General features: G+C 34.9%; 3 protein-coding genes and 1 long non-coding RNA gene across 4 annotated transcripts in view; 2 read left to right on the top strand and 2 right to left on the bottom strand.

The window, feature by feature from the left end:
- LOC136274918 (aminoacylase-1-like) overlaps positions 1–15,179 on the bottom strand; it is a 34,793-nt gene that overhangs the window by 18,876 nt on the left and 738 nt on the right. The gene's annotated exons all lie outside the window — the stretch shown is intronic.
- On the top strand, positions 5,507–8,647 carry LOC117683418 (uncharacterized). The gene is made up of 2 exons (XR_010713367.1): positions 5,507–5,897; positions 8,344–8,647. It is a non-coding gene; the product is annotated as an uncharacterized lncRNA (long non-coding RNA).
- On the top strand, positions 9,992–12,726 carry LOC105337627 (uncharacterized). The gene is made up of 4 exons (XM_034461074.2): positions 9,992–10,547; positions 10,892–11,060; positions 11,294–11,527; positions 11,730–12,726. The coding sequence occupies exons 1-4, from the start codon at positions 10,119–10,121 to the stop codon at positions 12,596–12,598; spliced, it is 1,701 nt and encodes a 566-aa protein (XP_034316965.2). The 5' UTR covers positions 9,992–10,118; the 3' UTR covers positions 12,599–12,726.
- Positions 12,808–15,047, bottom strand: LOC117680381 (uncharacterized). Its single transcript, XM_034460887.2, has 3 exons — positions 14,719–15,047; positions 14,173–14,480; positions 12,808–14,069 (listed from the first exon to the last, which is right to left on the bottom strand). Exons 1-3 carry the CDS (start codon positions 14,932–14,934, stop codon positions 12,968–12,970), a joined length of 1,626 nt encoding a protein of 541 aa, XP_034316778.2. The 5' UTR covers positions 14,935–15,047; the 3' UTR covers positions 12,808–12,967.

Genomic DNA, 15,179 nt, shown 5'->3' with positions numbered 1-15,179 from the left:
TGATCTTGTACCTTATCACACGTTAATGTTTCATATTTTGGCATTTTGCACGGAACCAACTATATTTTATTATGTTTTCAACTATTATTTTGGTTTAAGATGAAAAGATAAATTTATTTTACTTGTACAGTTGATTAAGCATTGGTGTATACGATAGCGTACAAGGTAGTTTAAAATCAAATTAAATTATAATCAAAGTTCCATGTTACGTGTTTGCGGTAGGTGCTAGCACGATAAAAGAATGTCCTGAGTTGAGGCATTCGATGATTATTTAAAAGAATATTCACATGAATTTTAAACAACTTTAGATTAGATTCTATCGGTCACATATTAATCACTTCTGTAGTTTTTCTACATGTTCGTTTCATTATGGAAGCGAACTCATTGCTGCCCCCCCCCCCCCCCCGCCCCCTCCTCCCGCCCCGCTGACAGGAGCTCGCGCTGTATTTTTTTTTTTTTTGGCGAAACGATATCAAGATCTGTCGAAAATCATTTTTGGTGGCTTCTTCTTGTTTCACTTTCCCAACCGTTTGTTTATTCGGTCAGTCTGTGTTAAATCAATCGACACTTGCGACCGAGAATCTTGTGTCGCTTCAGCGCACACAGCTCAGAACATATATAGCCCCGGGTCATCAATTGTTATGTAATTGAGTAACAGTTGGAATGGTGCTTTTACTACATAAAATATAAATAAAAAATCATCCAGATAAAATGTTACCGTAACTCAATAGTCAATACCAAAAATAAAAATCTGTATGATTACAAACTGAAATCGGTTTTTCAGTATTCGGCGGGATTTGATTTTTCTTTTAACATTAGTATTTTTATTGGTTTGAGAGAATACGATGTAAAAATACAAACAGGAAATTAATCTAATATTATTTACATTGATAATGTTGAAAAATATTTAAAATTAAATTAGTCACATTCGTTAGAAAACAATGTTATACAAACATCCGATAATTTTTTTCCTATGTCGTATCATTCGCGTAAATAAATATGTTCTGTACATATCCATGTACCTCAGAAAAAAATCAAATGATTAAACAAAAAAAAAGTTGTAATTACTATTTCGGATTTTTTTCAATGTAATTTAACATTGTATTGAAAGAACAAGAAATGAAAATGATTTAAGTTTTTGACTCAATCTTCGTATATATTACCGGCGCTCCTTACATGTATAACGGCGTACAGTGTATATGGATTATCATGATCTATTTGAATTAAGTTCCATTCGTAAAGATTCCCATTTAATTAATTGCATGACTGTGTACATTGTAGGCAAATCCCTGTGCGTTAATTACGTCTTGTTTTCCGTTAACAGTGGTTTAAGTAATTAAAATAATTACTTGTAAAAATATCTATAATCGGGATTCCAAAGAACTTACTTACCGCAATTCATAGAAATGATCAGTATGTTTTCTTTCTATGTTTACATTTGATTTTGTTCAAATAGTTAATAAATTTTCTATCATTTAAATTGTGTGCTTCATCAAATACTGATTCCAATTACCTTGAAGTCATTATTTTTTCCATTGGCTATTGACAAAAAAAGAGACGCTTGACCATCCAATGAAAACAAATACACAGAGTTTGATTGACAGGTTCAGCCAGGTGCAGGTCTCACCCGATGTCCGAGGTTATGTGTGCCGCGAGTGGTCTCAATAAGAGTTATCGATGTAAATAAATTAAAAAAGATACATGCTTATCAAAACATGCTCGTGCAAGTTAAAGTTGATTAAGGCTTGTTCCAACAGAAATCATGTTTTGCTAACTGTATTTAATATTTTTTATGTATAGCGAATTTTAATATTGTACAGTCATTAACGAATCAGTATGCGGTTTCTCGTGTATGCAACTATTATTATCGGAATTCCAAATGTTTTTATTTTTTGTTTAAATCGCGTTTCTTTGTCCTTCTAAACTGTATCAAACTTCCGAAAATATAAAGGATGAATTACGGAGACAGTAATTTCAACACCCCCTCCAGTTTCCTAGTTTTGAATTCGTTTCCCAGTATCAAATTAAGCGCCCTTTATCTCTTCTGACCGAATATTTTGAGGCAAATTAATTTCAAAAATATACTAGAGGTACATGATATTGGACTTATAAATGAACAAGGAAAAACAATTGTGGGAATATGTCATTTAAACAAATTATATGATCGTTATTTTTATCATACCGTTTTCCGGTCAAATTGAAACTGGACTTGAACATTTTTCATTTCCGTTACTTTATAATATTGAATTTTCATAAAAACACTTTATAGTAGTAATTGATGATAAGTAGTTGCCATTTTCCTTTGTTTTTCCCGTATATCTATCAATTTTTGCAGCCAAATAATACTTCTGTCGCAATGAACCGTAACTAGGAAAACTACACGTGGTTCTTTTTGAAGTCGTAATTTCATTCAAAGCTCCATTATTATTTGATATGATGTATTATCTTTTTAAATGAATTATATTTACTAATTATTCATTAAATAGGGATCAATAACAAACTTATTTTCATAGTTAGGCTTTCGTTTTTTCTGCTTTGAACATCCGGCAGCTCATATCTGGGGCACATTTTTAATTTGTAAACAATTCGGTAAATAATCGTGCAAATGGCAAACAACTTCACGCAATGATATAATATTTATTTCTGTGTTATAATCACCTAGCTAGAATTTTTTAAAACCTCAACTTTGTCTTCCACCAATAATTTTTCCAAAAATTATTCGATACTGGCAAATATTCGTTACCGGTAAAACTGTACCAGTACTGAAACATCGTATAAAAACGTTATATATACATGTACTCTGTAACTAGTCGTCTTTTAATACATATACCTTTCTTTTGTTTGTTAAAAATAAATTCAGTTTTGTAAAAAGATAAGTATATCATTTCTTCTAGATTTTTTTTCTTCATGAAAATACCTACAAGAGAGTTTTGCCAATCACAAACAGTTTAAAGTACATGTAATGTAAAACACGGGCTCCATTTTGAAACAAATTGTCAGAGAGTTCCGAATGAAATCTGATAAACGTTTCACATGGTTCTCGCACGCTTTGCTCGAAACGATTTAAACGCATTGTCCGAAATTCTGCACGCTTTGTCCGAAACGCTAAACGGTTTACACGAAACGCTTCACGATTCACACGAAACGCTAAACGGTTAATACGAAACGTTTTTCGCACGTAAGTCGCACGCTTTTTTTGTTGTAGTAGTACGTTTCAGGGTCTGTAAATTTTGTCAGCACGCAACAATTCTAAATTGCACATTGTCTTCAAAAATTTACAAATATTTAAATAAAGAAGTTATCTTAGAGAAAAGGTTACGTGTTTTGTTAGCGGGTTCGGTTAAAAAAAAAACCACCACAATTCCTGACATGACACATGAGTACATACTGTTTATTACAATGCTTGCTACCCTCTGAAAATTTAACTCGCCATTAAATATCTCATTTTTTTAAATAATGTTTGTTACGATTACATAAACTGTGTGCGACAAATAGTTTTCCTAAAACATTTTCTTATTATACCCCCCGCAAACAAAGTTGGGGGGGGGGGGGTATATAGGAATCACCTTGTCCGTCCGTCCGTCCGTCTGTCTGTCTGTCTGTCTGTCTGTCTGTCTGTCTGTCCGTCTTGTCTGTGCAATTGTGTCCGGTCTATATCTTTCTTATGGAGATACATTGGAAGTTCTTACTTCACACAAAGATTGCTTATGACCTAAGGGTGTGTCATGACCTTGACCCAAGGTCATTCGGGCAAGGTCAAGGTCACTGGCAGAAAAAGTGCAAAATTCGTGTCCGGTCCATATCTTTCTTATGGGGAAACATTGGAAGTTCTTACTTCACACAAAGATTGCTTTTGACCTAAGAGTGTGTCATGACCTTGACCCAAGGTCACTAGGGCAAGGTCAAGGTCACTGGCAGAAAAAGTGCAAAATTCGTGTCCGGTCCATATCTTTCTTATAGGGAAACATTGGAAGTTCTTACTTCAAACAAAGATTGCTTATGACCTTAGGGTGTGTCATGGCCTTGACCCAAGGTCATTCGGGCAAGGTCAAGGTCACTGGCAGAAAAAATGCAAAATTCGTGTCTGGTCCATATCTTTCTTATGGGGAAACATTGGAAGTTCTTACTTCACACAAAGATTGCTTATGATTAAAGGGTATGTCATGACCTTGACCCAAGGTCAATTGAGAAAGTTCAAGGTCATTGTTTCAAAAAAGCTAAATTCTGTCTGTGTCATGTCTTGTATTAATGGAAATATTAGAAGCTAAAAATTAACAGTTTCCAAAAATAAAGCAGTTATTATTTATAAAAAATGGACAGTGAAATAGATTCATCCAATATTTTCTATAATAGCAAAAATACACGCGTAATGATTTTTTCCTTAGCGGGGGGTATCAATTGTGAGCTTGCTCACAGTACCTCTAGTTTTCTTTTTCAAAACACGTTTTATATGCAGGCTTTCAATCACAACACGTTTTTATAACAAAAGCAGAACTGAAAGATAATAATTATAATCGTTTGACACCATATCACATATTTTTCAACTCGCAGCAACAACGGAAGACCTACTCGTGGCTTTGCCACGAGCTCTGCTCTAGTTAAATTTATATTTTTTGAAGAGATATTCTAAATATTTCTACTCCCAATATACGCTCAGTATATTTTGTTGACCGTGATTCTGGATCAATCACTTTGACAAACAAGGAGGTTACCTATATAGGTAAACAACGGAATGACCTATTTATCAGCACACGTTTAACCTAATTAAAGGACTGTATGCACTGGCATATCGTGGCCAGACTTATGAACGTATGAGAATAAATACTGAGTACACTATCGTGTACCTGAATATATTGCATTAAAGGCCTAGGACACCTACCCAAATATATCTAAAGATAGGATCTAAATAATTTATTAAACAATGATTAAATAAATATATGTCAGGTCCTTCTAGTAACTAAAGTACAAAATACACTCAGCATCATGCACGTAAATATAATGACCCTTAAAATAGACGCCAGATTGCTTGAGCCAAATGTTTACTTAGCAATAAGTCAAGGGCACCGTTCTACTACAATACCAAGCACGTAAACTCAGCACAGATTCGGCTCTCCTTGATCTGGACTGACACCTTCACTGAATTGTCGGATTATGAAGGGCTGTCTCAAGATTCGGTAAAGGTGACAGTCAAAATATCAAGCCTATCCAATCTCGGCAGGAATATACCAAACGGGCAAAGATCAATAGCATTTCATTTTATTTATCAATTTTCTTTACTTATATTTTAATTTGGGGGTTCAGCAACACGCCAATTAATTTTTCTGCAGTTTCAATTCATGTGTACCGTCAGCCACCAACATACAAAGACGTGTATAAGTTCTCCTTCTTCCCAAGAACCATCAGGGACTGGAACAGCCTGTCAGATGACGTTAAAGAAGCCAGTACCATCGATGGCTTCAAGAAGCAGCTAAACAACAACCTTAGCTGTGTCCTATGACCCTTACGCAGCTAGGTTAAGGCCTCCCATAGATTTCACCTCATGAATATCACGTGACATTTCATGACGTTAGCTCCGCCCATTATTCATGTTTTCATCTTTTTCCTACTTTCGATATAGTAAAGCGATCGCTGTAAAAATTTATCGATTGACTGCTTTAAATAATCATTTTGAATTTTATTTTAAAGAATATTGTATCGAAAATATGTGACTAAAGGTGTTTATTTCTTAAAATTACATTGTCGTTTGCTTACCATCCGCGTCAACACAGCGCTTTCACTCGCTTTGTTTTGGTTGCGAACAGCTGACAGCGGTGTGTCAACATTTTCATAAGATGCATGGCCTGCAAGACGCCGAGAGTGGAAAATGCTGCTCAACCATCGTTTGAAAGATAATAAAGGTATGTTTTAATACAGAATAGGTAGTGTTGACCTTTTCCTTTCAAATCATTTACTCTTTTCAGTGATTGGCTGTTCGTTCGCTCTTAAACGCGTTCGCCCTTGACGCCGTTCGCTCTAGTTTTCGTTCGCCCTAGGTCCGTTCGCTCTTGACGCCGTTCGCACTGTGTCCGTTCGCCTTAATTTCATAAAGGATTAATTAATTTATATATTTTTGTGTATTCTGGTCAATTTAAACATTTTGGAAGATACATATATGATTAATGAAAACAATTCCGCCCTTTCTACTTCTACATAATAATCACCATGGTTGACAGTAGTTTAAAAAAGATAGAATAGGTGATAATCATCTGCTAGGCTTCTGAATGAGCCAATTAAAGTCTCAAATTTTTTAATTGTTTAAAAACACCAAGCGAATCATTCTAAAAACAAGAAGACGGTTATCGACAATGTACGGCAATAAAACCTTACAATTAATGTATACCAGTAACGTCATTTTTGATGAAGGAAAAACATATTATATACGAATAATCAATAAATGTTAACAAGTTTTAAGTTAAACGTAAATGAAATAATTTATAATATTGTTTATTTATAAACAAGGAGCGATCGAGGTTTAAGGCGAACGATTATTTGAGCGAACGATAGTTAGAGCGAAGGGACCTAGAGCGAACGGACTAAGGCGAACATGTGGATAGGGCGAACGCACCCGATACCCTTTTCAGTCCATGCAGTGTACATGTATGTACGTTACACACGTGTTGTTTTGCACATCATCGCTGTTTTGAATTATTATTTCTTATTAGGCTATTATTTTGTGTATTGAACTACACACCAGACACTGTAAACATTGCACTTGAAATAGGTGGGGTTCCCAGGGTACACAATTATAGAACTCATTAGGGCCTACAAAGTGCATATGCATGTTTGCATGGTGATTATACATATGTTTTGCACTTCAGTAAATTTTTGGATCTTAGATGATATAATTCATTTTGCTGGTATAGTTTACAGTAGATATCTGTAAAACTGTTTTGAATTCTTATTTGTTATTATGCTATATATACACGTATACTGTATGTACATGTGTGTCTTAGTTCCGGTTTGTATTGAACTATTGTATATACACACCATAATACATGTAGCATACACTGTATAAACATGTGGGGTCCCATGGTACACAAGTGTAGAATGATGTAATCATCAAGTGCATGTATGCATCATGATTTCTTTACTTATTTTAATAAAACAATATTTCATATTGCCATCCACAGCTTCATTTATGAATTCAAAAGTTCAGAAAGATTTGTACTACATATTCAATTTGTATGTGCTGCATTAAAAATATATGATTAATATATTTGATGTGTTAAATATGTGCAGTTATGCTTCATAATAATCTGATAATAAACCCCAACCAGTAAAATCTAACATATGTGGTGGTCAGACTCGGCCGCTTGAGACCAGGTTGCATAGTGGCTAGATAATATTCGAGGGGCACAAGCTTTAAACTGACCTGGTTTGTTATTATTATTCACTACCTTATCCACATGTACATGCATACAATGACATATACATTTCCTCAATAGCAGACTTTTTTTTAAAAATTAACCAATGTAAATTAAACTTATATGCTATTCTAGAATTCATTTATGTATATTCTTAAAAGAAGATTTTAATTTTAAAATTGAAAAGAACTTAATATATATATTACCCTAAGGTCAGAATTTTTGGGTATTTATATTCCCTGATATTCATAATACAGTCTTTTTTGGATTTTTTTTTACAGAATCATTGTTATTTGTTCTGAGTTATGGTTTATCTTTATGTAAATACATATTGATTCACTTCTCGGTAAAGTGTTCATGCATAGCACATGTACATGTACATTGTATACAAACAATTTTGAGATAACAAATACATGTGTATGTTGGATAAATGGTTACTGTACTCAGATACATCAGCTTATGTGTGACATTATGGACAATTCATTGATAGAAAAAAAAATGAAACTAATGGAATTATAATGTCAACGATTATTTCGAGAAGAGATATATAGTATATCAAAAGAAATTAAATATTTACTACATGTATCACACTTTGAGTAAAGCAGACTCTCTCTCTCTCTCAATTTGATATGTGTTAATAGTTTAGACCTAAGCTATTTGGTTTGGTTTTTGTACTGCCATCTTGTCATATGCACAGATCCAGAAATTTTTTTCCAGGAGGGGGGGGGAGGGGGGGGGGGGGGAGGAGGTCCGAAGGGTAATTGTTTTTTTTCATGTGGTCTGAGGCATACAATGTAAAATCTTCCTCCCTTCTAGATCCGCGCATGTTTTCATACATATGACACTGCATGGTCAGTGTATTTTTTTTGTAACAAATATTCATGTATTTGCTATGCATATGTTCCCCCAGCTAATTGATTTTTTAAAATTTTTATTTCAGCCCAACATGAACTTCTGCTACCACCTGGCGACATGGGTTTTGCGGGTCGATTCTTGTGGTTTCAACTCTTGAGGTTACCCTGTCTTCCCTACCCACATATTCCCTGTGTTCTTCAGACTATTTAATAAAAAAATAACCTGATAATGCATATAAACATGATGGATAAAAAGGTGCTCATCATCATGCTTTGGTGTATTTTGAATGTGTGAAGACATTATTAAAAACAAAATTAAAAAGCTGTTTAAAAAAATTACAATTGTGAGTTTTGAAATTTTGCTTTTCAATAAAAGTATATATTGATGCCTTTATTTTGTATAATTCATTTGATATCATATGCACTATTTTTTATGACAATTTTATACAATTATTTATGAAAATCTTGACAAATATGAAGTTCAGTGTGTCTTTAAAAGAATTCTGTATCTTAATATGATGAAAAAAAATATTCTGACTTTATGGTACTCTTATAGTTATAAGCAAGATTAACTTATATCGTGGCAGAGACACCATGCGCGGATCCAAAAAAATTTCCAGGGGGGGTGGGGGGGGTGTCTGAAGGATGAGATTGTGATGTGATGTGATTGTGGGGGGGGGGGATGGTCGTGTCCGAGGCATATTTGCGATGATTTTACTAGACGTATGTAAATTTAATAAATTTTCATTTTCCAGGGGGGTTGGGACTCCTCTTACCCCTCCTCTAGATCCGCGCATGGACACACTTGATAACAATATCAAATTACATATTTAATAAACAGGGGTAGATTGAAGCAGGTACGTAGCATAAGATGGGGGTGGGGGGGGGATGATCCCCCCCCCCCCCCCCCCCCCCCCGCTTTTTCTTTCTGAAATTTTTTTTTTTAAATTTACATATAAGAAATTAATATGCATGGAGTTGGCCCCCAACTGTTTTGAGAGTATGTAAAGAAATATTGATTTTTTTTCTTTGCTTGTCAAGGTTTTTTGGATGAGTCTGCCCCCTTTCAAAAACGATCCTACGTACGCGTGGATCTGGCTTCTTATTTTTTTTCTTTAGCCTGTTATATATACACTTTAATTAGTCTAAAATTATAAGGAAGACATTTATAGAAAACCAGCACCCACCCCAGACCTTAGATCCGCGCATGGGGTTATCTGATTCTGTTCTGGTGCATTGACGAATCTATCACTCTTTTCTGTTTAAACTGAACAAAAAATAATAAATTGGTAATATTCCTGTGTATTTTACGAATTGAAAGGTTTAAAAGGTTAATGAAATGTGCAGGTAAGGAATAACCAACGATTAACAATGTAAATCTTTAAATTTTCCGCGCTTCACAACGCCAGATTATCTGCCCTTGATCCTGATCATCAGTGCGTTTGAAAATCGGCTATTTTGCATAAAATCATATACATCTGTCTAAAATTGCAAAAGTTCAACGATATCCCGTCAATTTTAAGGATTGTGTTTAACTTTTTTATTTTTTCATCAAATACCAGTGATTGTAAAAAGTGCTGGGAGCAAGTTGTTGCTTGAAAGGAAACATTTTTTTGACACGTGAATTAACTCGGTTATTGAAATTTTTTATTAAACTTGAACGATCAATGCTAAAGTTAAGCATGTTGCTGGTACTGCTATAGTTGCTCCCAGCACTTTTTAGATTAAGCAATACGGAACTTTCGAGATACCCCGGAACGACGGTTTCCGGTCGACTTTTATACACTTCGATCACGTGATATTGCGGAATTGTAGGGCAAATTGTTTACATCGCAACAACATCTATATAGCAGACGAAACGATGCCTAGTCCAAAAAAGAGGAAGAGCACGGACAATCCCAGTCATTACTGGTGTTCTGTGCCAGGTTGTGCTTCGGATGGGAGAAAGAAGGCCAATTTAGACATATATCCGTGGATGCAAGGTATACAGTTTCATCCGTATCCAGGACCAAAGCGTCAACCTAAACTACGACGGCAATGGCTTCAACAAGTTTTTCGAGACGAAAACTATTCTCCTAAACGATACCACTCGGTCTGTTCTCTACATTTTGTAGATGGTTGTCCCACTGAAAACAACCCTGTACCAACATTGTTTCCTCGAAACAATTTTAAAAATCCGAAAAATGTCAGAAAATCAACTTCTATTGCAAAACGTCAAAGTGCAGAGAGTTCTACATCCACAGATTCTGTGTCAGTCAGTCAGAATTCTCATTCAACAGAACGAATTGCGGTAAATATAACTTGTTTGAATTTCACAGATGTGTTAATTCGTAAAAAAAAAATTGTGGACCTACTATATATAAGTGTCACCTATATAAATATAAACAAGGTGCTTTATACCTATATTATCATCGTGACAATTTTATAGCTATTGATATACCGGTATGCCTTTAACATGATGAAAGCATACATACATGTATGAATATAATTAATCAGTTATTGTGACTAAATAATCTTGCATGATAGGTAACACTATTTAGTACATGCAACAATGTTTATATTTAAAAAATATATTTGCATATACATGTACATTCAAATATGATGTTTAGTTAAATTACAATGCATAATTTGCAGATGAAGGATATCACAATTTTGTATGAGGGGAATGGAGCTATACATATACCTCTCCCTGTAGCACACGAGTGTGTTGTAGATACTGATCAGTCTTCCAAGTCCAATGAAAACTGTTTAGAGGTACCTTGCCCTGAGACTATGGACCTCATAAACGCTCATGGAAATAATAGTAAGTACAAGCTTGTATACAATATCATTGGATATTATGAATATTTTTCTAAATTATTTAATGGGTATATATAACAATAAAATGCAGCTAGACTACAAAATTTTACCTCTTTTAAATAAAAGTTGTTTGAGCATTGGACTTATTCTTTGTATATTATATATATTTTCTTTGTGTGTGTGTGTGTGTGTGTGTGTGTGTATATATATATTGTATTATTTGTATGAAAATTACAGACTCTGACCATATTTACTGCAAACGGTCTATCGAGTCTAGATGCAGTGAAGATTTTGTGGAGTCTGCTGTGCAGACAGATCTTACCATGGACGACATACACCATATGGAGACAATGACCAAAGAGACAGACCATATTCTCAGGGAGCAGTTTGTAAACAGAATTACGCGGTCTGATTCAGCAGTCAGAAAATACTTAGGAATACCTAGTATTACTATGCTCTTCGGAATATTCGGTAAGCTATTTGGAAATATACATTTGTTTAAAATGTACATATTAATTATGTAGGTGATATGATTGTATAATTAAGATATAGAAACAAACATTTTTTTCACTTTTTTTATTAATACAATCATATATCTATGTATGAACTCTTGATACTTGTGATTTAATTTATATATATATATTTGTTATATATCTTAACCCTTATCTTACAGCTATACTTGATAAAGTATGCACCAAACTCAAATACTGGTCAGGAAAAAACAGTACATCAAACATGAATTACGAAACATCTGAAGCCAGAAAACCAGGCCCAAAGCGGAAGTTGACAAAGTTCCATGAGTTTTTATTAACACTTCTTCGACTAAGACTCTCTGTTCCTGCCTTTTTGATTGGTGATTTATTTGGTGTGTCTGAGACAAGAGTGTCACAAGTTGTGTGTACATGGATTAACTACATGTCCCAAGTTTTCAAACCTCATCTGAAATGGCCATCACTACAAAGCATCAAGAAACATATGCCAAGGTCTTTCAAACAGACATTCCCTAGGACTAGAATTATCATAGACTGTACCGAGATATTCATTCAAAAGCCAAGGACACCTACTGCTCAAAGCCAAACCTACAGCAATTACAAGGGACATAATACATTTAAAAGCCTTGTTGGAATAACACCCACAGGTGCATTCTCTTTTGTGTCTGAATTGTGGGGTGGCAATGTGTCTGACAGGTACATTACAGCCAATAGTGGTTTCCTGGATTTGATAACTGCTGGAGATGAGGTGATGGCAGATCGTGGTTTCATCATCAGAGATTACCTACTGGAACGAAGGGCTAAGTTGGTCATTCCACCATTTACACATAAATGTAAGTGGGGAAAAGGAAAGCGATTGAATTCTGGTGAGATTCAGCGGACAAGACAGATAGCTAAATTACGAATTCATGTGGAACGTGCTATACAACGTTTAAAATCATATAAACTTTTATCTGGGATTCTACCAATCAATTTAAAGCCAATTGCAAACCAGATTCTTGTTGTTGCTGCCTTTCTATGCAATTTGTCAAAACCGCTTGTAAAAAATTAACATGTTCAATGCTAAATTAATATTTGTCAATTTGTTCTGTTGATTGTTTGTGTTACATGGAAGAGACTTATATCATTGTTATTTTACATATTTTGTGTTACTGTTGTTAAAGTGATTTAGCAATATACCATGTATACCAAATATATATTATCATTTCAAAACTGTTTATATATATTTTTTTCTATTTACAAAAAAAGTCAACAACAGGCTGTTATCAGAGTGTGGTTTAATATTGCTATCTGTTGTCATAAGATAGCATAGGACATGTCAGAAACATCACAAAACAATGAAGAAAAAAATCATATGCTGTGTTGCCTCAAATCAAAATCTTAAGACTGGTATAATACATAACAGACTACAAAACTTGTTCTAGATTTTAGCAAGCAGTGCAGGGTGAACATGTTTATCAAAAAAGCTGCTGCACTTGTTCACAATATCATTAAAAAAACATTCATCATAATAAATCCTATCACTTATAAATCCCATGTCTGTGTAAAACACAAAGTCACACCATCTAGCTTTACATACCCCAAGCTGTCCTTGAATTTGAACATACCATGGAGAATCTACCCTGAGCTTGACAACATCATTAGTGTCTCTGTATAAATGATAATTAGGGTCACTAGCAACATCATATGGTGGCTCATTTCTGTGTGAATATGAACATTTTACCTCCACCAAACCTTTCCCACAACATTTGCAATACAAATATGCATCTGGTGATGCACCTAAAAATGGATGATCTACAGATATATTTAAACCACAAGGTTTCATTTTGGCATTCACATGGTCATGAGAATACATGTCAAAAAACAATTGTTTAGCTATAATTTCATTCTGCCTTCCATACATTATTGCATTGGTGTTTAAAGCATTAGATTTATCATTAAGTATTTCACGAGTGATATAATTATCATGATTCTTCCCTCTAAAGTGACATACTTTTGAAAACAATGAAGATGTAATCCTACCATATCTGTACTTAAACCACAGTTCATTTTCAGTCTGACCACAGGTCATCTGCTCAACGTCCTTGACAACATCAGAATTGAACACATTTTTCAGATAGTCAATCAATGGCTCGCCACTCTGACTTGTATGAGTTACAGCATCTATCATGTCAGGAGGGTTTTCTTGGAGATCTTCGTCCTCATCTGAAGGAGGGTCCAGAGTCTGTAAGAGAAGAGCACCTGTACCTTGACACATCCTAAACAGCTCTTTCTCAACTTCTCTGTTACTCTCAGTGGTAAGTGTAGGGCACGGTTGATAGTCCGCCTTGCTGGGCATCTCCGGGACTGTCCTGTGTGAGGTGCAAATTTCCTTCACACGACAAGGCTTGCTCTCCCTCCTGGGCTTATCCCACTCACACTGCACATCGGTCCCAACCTCTGTATGCCTGTCTTTATGGCGATCGCTAAAAGCTGCAAGTGCAAATGCAAGGGCTGTGCAGTGCTTGCAGGAACCATCATCACTACAAAGACAAAATGTAGAATGTTATTATTGTCTGACTCTCCCATTATAATTATGGAATCAACATTATATTGATAGTTAATAAAGCACACTGCTAGACTTACGCAACACAGGAGCAGCCACCAGATAGGATACGGCCATCGGATTTCACTAGGAGCCATGTCATATAGGGGTCTTCTGATTGACGGGTTTCTGGGGTGGTGCTGCAACGAATATAAGTGTAATCCGAGTCAATAGGAAACACTCGAACACTGTCGATATGGCTGTTCTGATATAACAGATAACCCTTATCTGTTCTATAGGAATGGAGCCGATGTTGATCCCAACCAATATTGATGAGATATACAAAAACATCTGCAGTGTATATATCAGGCATCAGCTTTAAATCTCCACTCCAGTCAGATGATTTTACCTGTAAGATAAAATATTCCAAATAAGATACAGTGTTTTGGATAATCTCATTAAATAAATTATTACATTATACGATGATGATTGTGACAAATCAAATAAACTACGTTGACATCTCTCTCTCTCTCTCTCTCTCTCTCTCTCTCTCTCTCTCTTAGTTAAGCATATAATATATCTGGTTAAATTAATATCTATTAATTTATTTCATAGAAATAACAATGCATTTTGAAATAAAAGTGTACCTCGCTAACGCTTGGTAAAGTCCGGTCTCCGACAGTTCTACGACGAATGTCCATGTTTATGTAATCATCATCTGTGTCTTGATCCTCTAAGTTGATTTCCCTAGCCAATTCACAAAGTCTTATCAAGTGAAATTTTCTGTAAATCGATGTTGTAATGCCTTTTTTACTTAAGTAGTGTTTTAAAGCCGGTACTTGATACACATTGAAGTCTTCCATGTTTTCTGTTTATACGTTGCTCAGGAATGCGGAAGTGAACTATGCCCTACAATTACGTAAGTGGAGCGATAAAACTCGGAGCGGATCCGTAACTCGAAAGTTCCGTATTAATTTTCTTTTAAGTGATATAAACAACAATTTAATATTTTATTCGTATATCGTCGAACTTTTGCAATAAATGAAGTCATATGTAGCTGCTCTATTTTTAGCGTATCACGTGATAAACAGCTGATGCGGTGGCTGTG

The sequence above is a fragment of the Magallana gigas genome, chromosome 4 (assembly GCF_963853765.1).
Source record: "Magallana gigas chromosome 4, xbMagGiga1.1, whole genome shotgun sequence".
In the NCBI taxonomy this organism is placed as follows: Eukaryota; Metazoa; Mollusca; class Bivalvia; order Ostreida; family Ostreidae; genus Magallana; species Magallana gigas.
The sequence above is the reverse complement of the archived record's forward strand: the minus strand, read 5'-3'. Positions and strand labels throughout refer to the sequence as shown.

Excerpts from the sequence above, each read along its gene's own strand:
- LOC105337627 (XM_034461074.2), top strand. The coding sequence starts at position 10,119 with ATGCCTAGTCCAAAAAAGAGGAAGAGCACGGACAATCCCAGTCATTAC. Across the intron at positions 10,548-10,891 it reads ATTCAACAGAACGAATTGCG|ATGAAGGATATCACAATTTT; the intron begins GTAAATATAACT and ends CATAATTTGCAG. Across the intron at positions 11,528-11,729 it reads TATGCTCTTCGGAATATTCG|CTATACTTGATAAAGTATGC; the intron begins GTAAGCTATTTG and ends CTTATCTTACAG.
- LOC117680381 (XM_034460887.2), bottom strand. The coding sequence starts at position 14,934 with ATGGAAGACTTCAATGTGTATCAAGTACCGGCTTTAAAACACTACTTA. Across the intron at positions 14,481-14,718 it reads CTTTACCAAGCGTTAGCGAG|GTAAAATCATCTGACTGGAG; the intron begins GTACACTTTTAT and ends TTTATCTTACAG. Across the intron at positions 14,070-14,172 it reads GGTGGCTGCTCCTGTGTTGC|TGATGATGGTTCCTGCAAGC; the intron begins GTAAGTCTAGCA and ends TTGTCTTTGTAG.